We start from the raw sequence: 10,526 nt of genomic DNA, 5'->3' as shown, positions 1-10,526 counted from the left end.
GCATTTTGTGTCTCAACCCGCAAAGCAGGGCCAGCTGCCTTGGGTGGGGCTCATGGCTCCCTTTCCTGAGCACGAAGGGGGCTGCCCTGCTCTTCAGCACTCCAGCTACTTGGCACCTCAGCCTTACATGTGGGTAACAAGGGAGGCACAATGGTGCAGCTGTTTAGACTATGCCATGTGACCTGTTGCACAGCTGCCAGTCTGCCTTTCCCAGAGAGCATTACTGTCTGTACTCTGGCTGTGCCCCTGGTGTGCCCGGGGCTCTATGCACACAGCCAGTCCCTGCCCCACCCGAGTTGACACTCTCTAAAGGGCAAGGTGGAGACACAGATACAGGCAGACCACCAAACAGCACTGGGGAGGGGGTCTGGGCTGGGATGTTATAAGGCAGGGAAGCAGGGCTTCTCCTGAATCAGTGCAAGGATCCTGGGTTGTGCACCCCTGGCCTTGGCTCGCCCATGAATCCCACATGCTGCTCACACCAACCTGCCCCAAAGACCACTCGGGTTGCTCTTTGCTGCTTGCTTTGGCTGCAGGGCTTGGGAGTCTGTGTGAAAAGGACAGAGGGAGATGGACAGGGTGGGGCAAGCTCTGCTCCCGAGCACTGCTGGCCAGGACCTTTGTCACCCATCCAGCAATCCCCTCTCCAGCCCCTGCCATCTGGCACCCTGGTCCTAGCCGGGGCTGTGCTGGGGAACTGGTGCAGGAGCTCTGACGTCTGGTTATGGTGTCTGCCCTGGAAGGGAGCAAGCTAGGGTAGGAGCTGTGTACTATAGACATGCGGGGGCAGCCCTGGTGCTGGGTAAGAGCCCCCATGGTCTAGAGCACAGTGCCAGAGCAAGCAGCGTATCACAGAGCCAGCAGCCCTGGGCTCAACTGGGTCTCCCAGCCCTGCCTCTCGCCCTGGGCAGCCAGGTACTGCCAGCTGCCCCCTCTCCTCTGGAGCTGGCCACCATGTGGCCCTTTATCACCAATGTCAGGTTTATAATGGTGCCATGGAGCCAGGCCCATGCTCAGAAAGGGCCCCGGCCTGCTCTGCTTGCACTGTGCCCTGAGACCCTGCCAGTCCACTGGCTCCCCCCCCTTCCCGCCCACCACTTGCTCCTCTCAGCCAGCCACTGGCCGGCCAAGGGCTCCTCTCACCCCCTGGCCCCACCTGCCGGCTTCTCTCTGCCCCCTGGCCCGACCCCAGTGCACCTCCAGCTCTGGGAGGCAGTCTCTGCTTCCCACCACCTGTAGGGCCCCGCCTGTCTCCCTGGAGCTGAGCTGCCTGGGATTGGTGCAGAAGTCTGGCCAGTCTTGGCCAGTTGGGGTGGGGGGAACTTGGCTGGGCCCCTCCAGGCAAGTGGGTCCTGAGGGAGCCTGGCCAGGGCAGACCCTGGCCTCGCTGATCTCGCCAGTCCAGGGCCAGAGCGATTCCCCGTCCCGGGACCAGCCCTGGCTGCACCAGCAACTCAGCTCAGCAGACACAGTCACCTCCCAGCAGGGCCGGTGAGTATGGCCGGGAAGCAGGGCGTGGGGGAGTGGGTCTCTTGGGGGTCTGAGGGGTGGTGTTGCTGGGGTGGGGAAGATCTCTATGTGTTGGGGCACTAGGGAGTGGGGGTTCTGTGTGGGGTGCTGGGCAGTTGTGGTGGGGCTGTGGGCAGGAGGGTGCTGGTTAGGGGTAGTGTTGTGCAGGGTGCTGTGCATTTGTGGCAGGGTCTAAGGGGGCACTGGGCATAGAGGGTTTGGGGAGGCTCTGGCCATAGGGAATGGTGGGGGGTGTTCCAGTGTGTGTGTGTGGGGCGGCATATGTGGTGCAGAATGGGCCATTGTGCATCTGGCAACTGCTGGTTTGTAAGTAGTGCCCTCGCCCTGGGCTGAGCGGACCATGTCATGCCTCTGGTAGGCCCCTCCCTCACTCTGGGGACCAACCACCCCCCGCCGTGCCATGCCCCATTGCCCCCATGGGGGCCCACAAATACGTTTGGTGCCAGGCCCACGAAAGGTTAATCTGGCCCTGTTTATCACCCCAGGGCCCTGAGAATCCAGCGGCAAGTGTGGGGGGGGTCATCATCGGCGAGGGCTTGTGGGGCGCGTTGGTTAACTAGGGACGCGAAGCACCCGGAGGGAGGGGCTGGGGAGCGCCCACGTGGTTGGAGTTTTAAAGCCATTACTGTTCCCTCCCATTCCGCAACTCCCTCTGCACGTGACCCAGAAGTGCCTCTCCTGTTGCCTCTCTAAAGTCCCGCCCCCCTTGTGACGCCGTATAAAGGCGCCGGGCTTTGGTATGTCGTGCTGTGACTGGGTGTGCGGCGTCTCGCCTTGCGGTTCTTTTCTCTTTGCTTTACGGTGGTCCCGCCCCGGGCTCCTCCCTTTTCTCTGCTAGCTAAGATGGCGGCGGCCGGGGTGAGTGTGTCGCCTCCGCGGGTCCCCCGCTCCCCTCTAGGCAATCCGTTTCCATCCGCTCCTGGGGGGCTGGTCGGGGTCTGGGGGAATGGCAGGGCTCGGGCGGAGGTGGGCTCGTCTGCCTGAGGGTGGTATTGCGGGGGGCCTGGCCGAGGAGGGGGGGTCCCTGCGGGGGCTGACCCGGGACAGGCCCCAAGGCGGGGTTAGGGGGCTTACCTACTGCAGGAGGGCTGGGGCTAGGGTGGGGGAATGGGGAGTGTGCGGTTAGGGGAGACGGCAGCGGTGGGGTTGTATTTGGAGGCTCCTGCAGGTGGGGGGCAATTTGGAGGGGGTGTTGACTTCGTGTCTGCCTTTGGTGTGAGGTACTGGGGGGAGGGGTCTCTGCCTTAGAGCCCCTATCTCTTTGGGAGGAGGTGGCTGCTGTAGGATTAAGGTATTGGCGGGGAGGGGGAGTGTGGTACTGATGGGGGTAGGGGAGAGGAGTCTTTCTGGGTGTATAGCGGTACCCGGAGGAGACTTCTGCACTGGATTCTACTGTCCTTGCATGTCCCTTTGATGGAGAGGTGCAATGGCCAAGGGGAGGGGTGTTGGCTTAGGTGTCTAGTCAGTGGGGTGGGGGCAATAGATGGGGTTTGGCCCAGGGTGATGAGTTTGTATAGAGAGACAGGGCTTTCTGGTGCATGGCAAAGCTGGCAGTGAAGATGAGTGGATGGGGGTGTGGCCCAGAGTATTTGGGTTTCTGATGGGGTAGTGGTCTTTGTGCATGTATGGGGGACCCTGAAGCAAAGGGGGCATTTGATCTGGGACGCTGAGGATTTCTGTGGGTGAGGGGAAATCTGGGAGGTGGATGGAAGGAGGAGAGTGCCTGTGTGAGAAGGTGATGTCTCTGAACTGGTGACAGGGCCTGGGGTGGATGAAGGGAACCACTGTCTGGTGAATGGGGGGAGGGGGTACCCGGGGTGACCATGGGAGATGAAGGGGCAAGGGAGAGGGGGCTTTCTGGGTGAATTCTAGGGTTGGTAAAATCAGCGTGGTGGGGGTTTGGTTTAAGGAGGAGGATCTTCCTGGGGGACAGAGGAGACTGAGAAGGAGGGTGGACCAGAAAACAGATCTTGGTGATCTGCTCCTGCATTTTTTGGTACCTTGTTCATTTTCTGTGTTCTTCAGACTCTCTACACCTACCCTGAGAACTGGCGGGCATTTAAAGCCCTCATTGCTGCCCAGTACAGTGGGGCTAAGATCAAGGTCCTCTCCACCCCACCCCAGTTCCACTTTGGGCAAACCAACAAGACACCTGAGTTCCTGAAGAAATTCCCCATTGGGAAGGTAACAGTGCTGCATGTGCCTCCTTATACTGAGCGAGGAGCATTGCTAGGGGTAGTGCCAGGTTTCCAGGAATGAGTCATTCAGATTAGAGAAACAGGTGTCCTCTGGGGTCACTCTGTCCCTCCCTCTAGCCTCCATGTGCTGGGTATATGATGGTTGGGGAGGCCTGGTCTGGCAGAGGGCAGACCAGCTGCAAACAATGCTGCATTGCATCTCCTGGTATAGAAGGAAATGTTGGTAGCTAGAGTGTGGTGGAGCTGCTTATGTCACTTTACCCCCCAGGTGACAGCTGTGCACTGACTGCTCATGGTACTTGGTAAATGAGCTGTGGAGGGACAAGCCCTGAGTAGCCCTCTTCTCCACCGCCCCGCCCGGCATGCTTTCCCTGCTGCAAGCCACTCTATCCCCCAGGGATGGGTGTCTAATGGGGAAGGAAACAGCAGAGGGTCTTCCTTGGTGCCTGCTGGAGGGCATGAATGCCTCCCTCCTTGCCACCCTGTGACTCCATCTGACAGCTGCTGCTGTGGGGTGCTGGGTGTCAGCAGGGCCGAGATGCCCTTGAGGTGACTAGTATGTCGGCCCTTGCGGGAGGCGAAACTGGCTGTGCTCTGAGGGCTGGTGGAGTTAGCTAGTGTAGCTGAGGGGGCGGCGTGCTGCACAGGCAGGTAAAAGCCTCGGTTGCTCAGTAAGGGGTGCAATGGTGCTTGCTTTCTAGGTTCCTGCGTTTGAAGGGGCTGATGGATTCTGCGTGTTTGAGAGTAACGCCATCTCACACTACGGTAATGGCCAGGGGGCTGCCCCCAGCACCTGGGGGGAAACTTCATGGAAAGAGCATACCCTGTGCAGCTTGTACCTTGCAGTAAAGTTAGGGTGTCCCTGACGCCATCCAGCTGCTCCTGCCTCTGCTGCTGTCTGTGCTGGGCTCAGTGGAGTAAGCAGTGTGTTGGCCAGCTCCTTACAGTGTCCAGCGCACCCACGGTCGGGTCAGTGCCTGTGGACTTGCTAGACCTGTGGTGTCCTCAGGCTGGGCTGGGCTTGGCTCTTCCCACAGCTGGCTCTGCCAGGGCAGTTCTGCTTCCCTTCCCCTAATGGTAGCCCCACTCCCGGGGCAGGTAGTGCCACTGCTGCTGGGGGAGGGGGGGGGGCGGGAAAGATGGGATGTGTTTTGATTTGGGGGGAGTGTATGTCTTGGGTGGACATGTCTTGGCTGGGTGGGGTTGGTGTCTCTCCCCATCCCAGTGACCAGCTGGCTCTGGTTCCAGTCAGTAATGATGAGCTGCGGGGATCCACCAAGGAGATAGCTGCTCAGATCATCCAGTGGGTGAGCTTTGCTGACAGTGACATCGTCCCTCCCGCCAGCACCTGGGTCTTCCCTACGCTGGGCATCATGCACTACAACAAGCAGGTCAGTGGGGGGTTGGGCAGGTAGCTCCTGCTCTCCTCCAGTGAATGGTCACAGCCCCAGGACCTGGCCAACTCCTTGCTGCCCCTGTGTACATGTAGGAGAATTGGGAGTCCTGGAAGTTTCCACTCCTGATACTGCTGTTCACTAACATCCCCTCCTGGAGTGTCAACGGCTTAGATCTTGGCTGTGAGGCAGGGTCAGGATTTTAGGGGTGTGCACCACTGGCTGCATTACGGTAGCACTCCGTGACCTGTCACGCTAGGGTTGAGACAGATGCATGGGGCCATTGTCGGTGTCTGCCATCCCAGCATCTCTCCAAGGGCCTGGCAGTGAGACCTTGGTCTGAAATCTTTGAGGAGAGGCTGCAACTGTTGAAGTGTCCTTGCCCCCTGCCATCCGAGAATGGACACTCCTTCCAGCTTGTTGGAGGCCCAGAACCTCTGAGTCTGGGCTGCCATGGTGTAGTCGGGGTACAGTGAAGCTCCTGGCACGGCCTCCCTGATTCATGCAGATGGGCCCATGCCAAGGAGGATCTCTCTGGGCTGCCTCTCCTCTGACAAGTGTCACTGGTGCCTCTACAGCTGGGAAGGCAAATAGCCTGCTCCAAGGCTGCAGTCTGTGAGGAACTGCTGGCCCCTTCCACTGAGGGTCAGAAGGCTGCTGTGAATACAGGACTCCTGTGGTAATCCAGTGAGACCAGCTTCTCTCTTCCCTGTTCCTGCAGGGACTGAGATGGATATGGGGTGGGAAGGGCCACACCGAGCTGATGGGCCTCCAGCTCCCCTCCCTCCCTCCCTGCTGGGTTGCTGATCAGGAAACAGCCACACGGCCAGGCTAGGTCTGAGACTGCATGTCTAGGACTTTCTCCTGCTTTGGGGCCCATTCCTGTCTTGGTGCCAAGCTTGGAAAGAAGCTGCAGCATCTTCTGCCAGCTGGGGGTGGGGGAAGGAGGGTGATGCCAGTCGTTGATAGCTTGTGCATCTCCTGCACCTCGGTTTGGGAGTTAGCAGGCTCCATGGGATGGGGGGGGGGGGGGGGAATTTGCCTCATAGATAGGAAAGGACTTTTCCTGAAGTCAGTGGTTGAGCTGGGGTTAGAAACCAGGAGACCTGGCTCCTCTGCTCTAACCACTAGAGTGCACCTGGTCTGGTTTGGTTTCCTGGGAATGCTGAGGAGGGGAGGGTGTTAGGTGGTGGTGAAGCGGTTTCCTGTATTCAGTGGCACAATGTATGGCACCTGAGCATCTTTCTGTCCCCCCTGCCTCAGTGGGGCTCACCTGGTCTTTTTGATCTCCAGGCCACAGAGTATGCCAAGGAGGAGGTGAAGCGGGTCCTAGGCATCCTGGACTCTCACCTGAAGACCCAGACCTTCCTGGTGGGGGAGCGCATCACACTGGCTGACATCACTGTTGTGTGCACCCTCCTCTGGCTCTACAAGCAGGTGCGGGGAGGCTCAGTGCTCTACTGTCTGAGGCTCCATGGCAGTGGCAGGAGGGTCTGGTTCTGGGCTATAGCTTCGCTAAGAGTTCCTGCGGTCCTGGGGGCTGTAGCTGGAGTCCGGTGTGCAGGGTGGGGCTTTGAGGGGGCAAGGCTGGTCATGGGTTCCAGTGTGGCTGCGAAGACTTGGGGAGTGGCTGCTTGTCCCTGGGGTAGGGGTAGATGCCCAGGAAACCCCTCTTCTGATCTCAATGTCCTGAGCCATGGCTGGCTCCAGCTGTACTGATCTCTGACCTTCTCTCCAGGTGCTGGAGCCGTCCTTCCGCCAGCCCTACAGCAACACCAACCGCTGGTTTGTGACCTGCATCAATCAGCCGCAGTTCAAGGCCGTGCTGGGTGAGGTGAAGCTGTGTGAAAAGATGGCTCAGTTTGATGGTGAGTAGCTCCCTAGGCTGGGGTCTGGCCCTCTGCCTTCCCTCTGAGGGGTGTGTGGCTGTCCTGGTGCCCCTGGTAAAGGCAGGCCTTGTTGCTGCAGTGAGTCTAGAGAACAAGTTGGAGGGGGAGAAGGGTAGGGGGATCCTGCTTGCTAACTCTCTGGGGTGATTCTGCTGGGATCTGTGTACCCTGATCTACTGCCCTCCCCCCCCCCCCCCCCCCCGTGGGGCTTCACTCCACCCTGATGTGGTTCTGAGGCTACTCCACCCTGGATGAGGGGAGGACGCAACCACAGAAGCTCTAGCAGGGAGCTGTGGCTGCTGTGATCAGGGTCTCCCTGGTTCGGGGCTAACAACGGCTGGGTCAGGGCATCAGTGGCTGGATTTCTGCCGTTGCTAAGTCTCAAGATGGTCTGCCAGGCCTCTCCCATGGGGAGTGGGAGAGACCTGGCTGCCCCCACCCATGGGCTCCTTCCTCCCTTGATGCAGCCAAGAAGTTTGCTGAGAACCAGCCAAAGAGAGATGTCCCCAAGAAGGAGAAGCCCGCCAAGGAGGAGAAGAAGCAGGAGAAGAAAGAGGAGAGGAAATCTGAGCCTGAGGAGGAGCTGGATGAGTGTGATCAGGCCCTGGCTGCTGAGCCGAAGTCCAAGGACCCCTTTGCTCACCTGCCCAAGAGGTGCTCACCTGCTGGGCCAGCCCTGGCTGGTGGGGCTCCTGCAGGGAAAGTGTGGCGAGGGGGCTGGATCCTGGCAGTTGCATGGCACTAATCCCTTCTCCTCCCCTCTCCCCTCCTCCTCCCCCCCCCCCCCTCCTCCCCAGCAGCTGCCCTGAACTAATCGGGCTCCTCTCTGCTGCTGGTGGGCTGGGCCCTGGGAAGGACTGGTTCCCATGCTCTGCTCCCCTTCTCCTCTGGCCTCTTCTGGGCAAGCTGCCACTAGCTCTTGTTTGCGCCAGACAGTGGGGACACAGCCAGCCCCCTCCTGCTGCTCCATGGGCCTCTGGATGGGAAAGGGCAGAGTGGCCTTTCCAGAGCAAACAGAGGAGTTGGCTTTGGGAGCCCAGTCCTGCCCCTCCCTGCCTCTACCCCTTGGTCCTTAGCAGAGGGAGCAGCCTCTCTTGGGAATCAGATTTCAGGCTAGGGTCCCCTTGCTCATGGCTTCTCTGCTGCCTTCCCTGGCCACCAGGGGGCAGTGACTGCATGCTGACAGGCAGAGCCTCAGCACTGCTGAGTTGGAGTCATCCCAGTCCCACGCCCTGCTGCATGCCTGGGATAGCTTCATGCGCTGCACTGTCTGGGCCCATAATCCCTGCTGGGATGTGGAACACATGGCCAGAGGCGTGGAAGCTGGGGTCCTAGCCTAGGACCACTGGGTAGGCTGGGGCAGATGCTGCTCGCCCTCCTCAATGCCCTTCTTTACTCTTAGCCATGGGCTCTCACTCACTGACCTGGGAGGTGAGCAATGCAGGGTCCTGGCCCCACAGCCCAAACACCTGAGCAGGAAGAGGGGCCTTGGAGTCACTGCTAGGCAGGAGCTGGGACAGAGCCAGCCCATCTGGGAGGTGGCTGAGGTGAGGGCAGCTGCCCCCTGCCTGTCTCTGATGGAGCCGCTCTGCCCCCAGCCCCTTCATCATGGATGAGTTCAAGCGGAAGTACTCCAACGAGGACACGCTGACGGTGGCACTACCCTACTTCTGGGAGCACTTTGACAAGGACGGCTGGTCCATTTGGTACTCGCAGTACCGCTTCCCTGAGGAGCTGAGCCAGACCTTCATGAGCTGCAACCTCATCACAGGTCAGAGCCCAGCTCCCCGAACAGCACCTGGGGCTGGTCTGGGTCACAGAGGGTTCCTGCTTGGAGTGGGGTATGGCAGTGACGGCTCTCCCACCTCTTCCCACTAGGCATGTTCCAGCGCCTGGACAAACTGCGGAAGAACGCTTTTTCCAGTGTCATCCTCTTCGGCACCAACAACGACAGCACCATCTCCGGCATCTGGGTCTTCCGCGGCCAGGAGCTGGCCTTCCCGGTGAGCCTCTGCGCAGCCTGCGGGTGTTCAGGGAATCTGGCCATACCTACTAGGAGCGGGTACCAGTAGCTCTGTACTGCCACGCTACAGGGTTGCTGCGTCTCTGGAGCCTGCTGGCTATCTAGCCTGGGAACAGGTAAATGTTCCTGGTGCGATGCAGCTTGGGGCAGCCAGCTAATGTTCCTGGGCAAAGAGGGGCAGCCTGCTCCCTCTGGGCAGTCTGGCCATGCCCTACTGTGAAGCTGCCCAGTGACAAGAGCAGAGGGTTGTTCACACCCCTTCTATGAGGACGACTCCATCTGCGGTGCAGGGAAAAGGGAGGGACTATGCTCAGCTTGCCCTCTGGTGGCTGGGCCTGTTGGTGCAGTGCCTGGGATGTGGGGGAGGCCCCCTGCTGATCCCTCCCCTCTGTTCCCAGCTGAGCCCTGACTGGCAGGTGGATTACGAGTCCTATACCTGGAGGAAGCTGGATGCAGACAGTGAGGAGTGCAAGACGCTGGTCAAGGAGTATTTCACGTGGGAGGGCGAATTCAAACACGTCGGCAAAGCCTTCAACCAGGGAAAGATCTTCAAGTGAGGGTGCTGCCTTCCCGCCAGCTGGGACAGCACAGACTGGCCAGTGAGGGACAACCGCCTCTGGGCAGCAGCCAGTGGGAGCATGGGCTGCTGGGAACTGTTCACCAAGGGCCAAACATCAGAAGCCTGGATCAGTGACATGAAAAATAAAAACCCCACATGCTGGTATCCTGGGGTCTGTCATTCCTGGGCAGGGGCTTGTGGGGCTGGCTGGGGGTGCAGGGACAGACACTATGGGTTTCCTGCTGGGGAGGACAGGAAATCTGAGCTGTCCCTAGCAAGGGTGCAGCTGCTGTGGGGCAGATCTGGACTCTTGCTGTGGGCTCGATGGGTGTCTTGGCTGGGGTATAGGGTGGAGGGGGAGAGCTGCTGTTGCTGGGTAGGGATGGGTGCCTCTGGCAGGGAGGCTGGTGTTTTGGCTTTGTCTCCATCTGGGCTGTCTGTAACAGGAAGATGCTTCTGTCGGTGGGGTGCTGTGGCACAGTCACCCCTGCCTGGAAAACGGAAGCATCAGCACTGGGGAGCTGTACCAGGTGGCTTTGCCCTCAAGGTGCTGCACAGGCTGCTCCTGCCCTGGCAGAGCTCTTCGTTCCAGAGGGACCGGGCATGGCACTTGCATGGAGCTGGCCATGTGGGTCTCTGCCAGGGCTGGAATGGGAACCCAGGGCTGGCTGGCTCTGGCCTTTGCCTTTAACAGTGCCCAGCAAGCTGCTGTGCTTGGGCCCATTCAACCTCCCCCGTGCCACCCAGTGTGCAGCCTGCAGCTGGGAAGGGCAAACAGGTGAGAGCTCTCAGCACAGCACAAAAGGAGTCTGGGGAGGTGGCCCTGGCTGCTGGGGCAGTGCCCACTGGGAGAATCATCTCTTTAATTGTTTGGAGAGGCTGAGTTGCCAGGCCCCAAATCAATATTTAAGCTGGGAGGCAGGGCGTAGGTCA

The 10,526-nt window shown here is 59.9% G+C and overlaps 1 protein-coding gene across 1 annotated transcript; it reads left to right on the top strand.

Moving 5' to 3' along the window:
- The first annotated feature begins 2,314 nt into the window (after window positions 1-2,314).
- Window positions 2,315-9,758, top strand: EEF1G (eukaryotic translation elongation factor 1 gamma). Its single transcript, XM_065407140.1, has 10 exons — window positions 2,315-2,388; window positions 3,556-3,714; window positions 4,430-4,493; window positions 4,977-5,119; window positions 6,416-6,559; window positions 6,861-6,990; window positions 7,479-7,665; window positions 8,610-8,782; window positions 8,890-9,014; window positions 9,433-9,758. Exons 1-10 carry the CDS (start codon window positions 2,374-2,376, stop codon window positions 9,589-9,591), a joined length of 1,299 nt encoding a protein of 432 aa, XP_065263212.1. The 5' UTR covers window positions 2,315-2,373; the 3' UTR covers window positions 9,592-9,758.
- Window positions 9,759-10,526: the final 768 nt, after the last annotated feature.

This window comes from Emys orbicularis, chromosome 7 (assembly GCF_028017835.1).
Source record: "Emys orbicularis isolate rEmyOrb1 chromosome 7, rEmyOrb1.hap1, whole genome shotgun sequence".
NCBI lineage: Eukaryota > Metazoa > Chordata > Testudines > Emydidae > Emys > Emys orbicularis.
Note: the sequence above shows the minus strand (reverse complement) of the source record. Positions and strands in the feature narration are given on the sequence as shown.

Bases quoted from the DNA above. Each gene is read 5' to 3' on its own strand.
- EEF1G (XM_065407140.1), top strand. The intron at 4,494-4,976 runs GTAATGGCCAGG...CTCTGGTTCCAG, and splicing joins TAACGCCATCTCACACTACG to TCAGTAATGATGAGCTGCGG. The intron at 6,991-7,478 runs GTGAGTAGCTCC...CCCTTGATGCAG, and splicing joins AAAGATGGCTCAGTTTGATG to CCAAGAAGTTTGCTGAGAAC.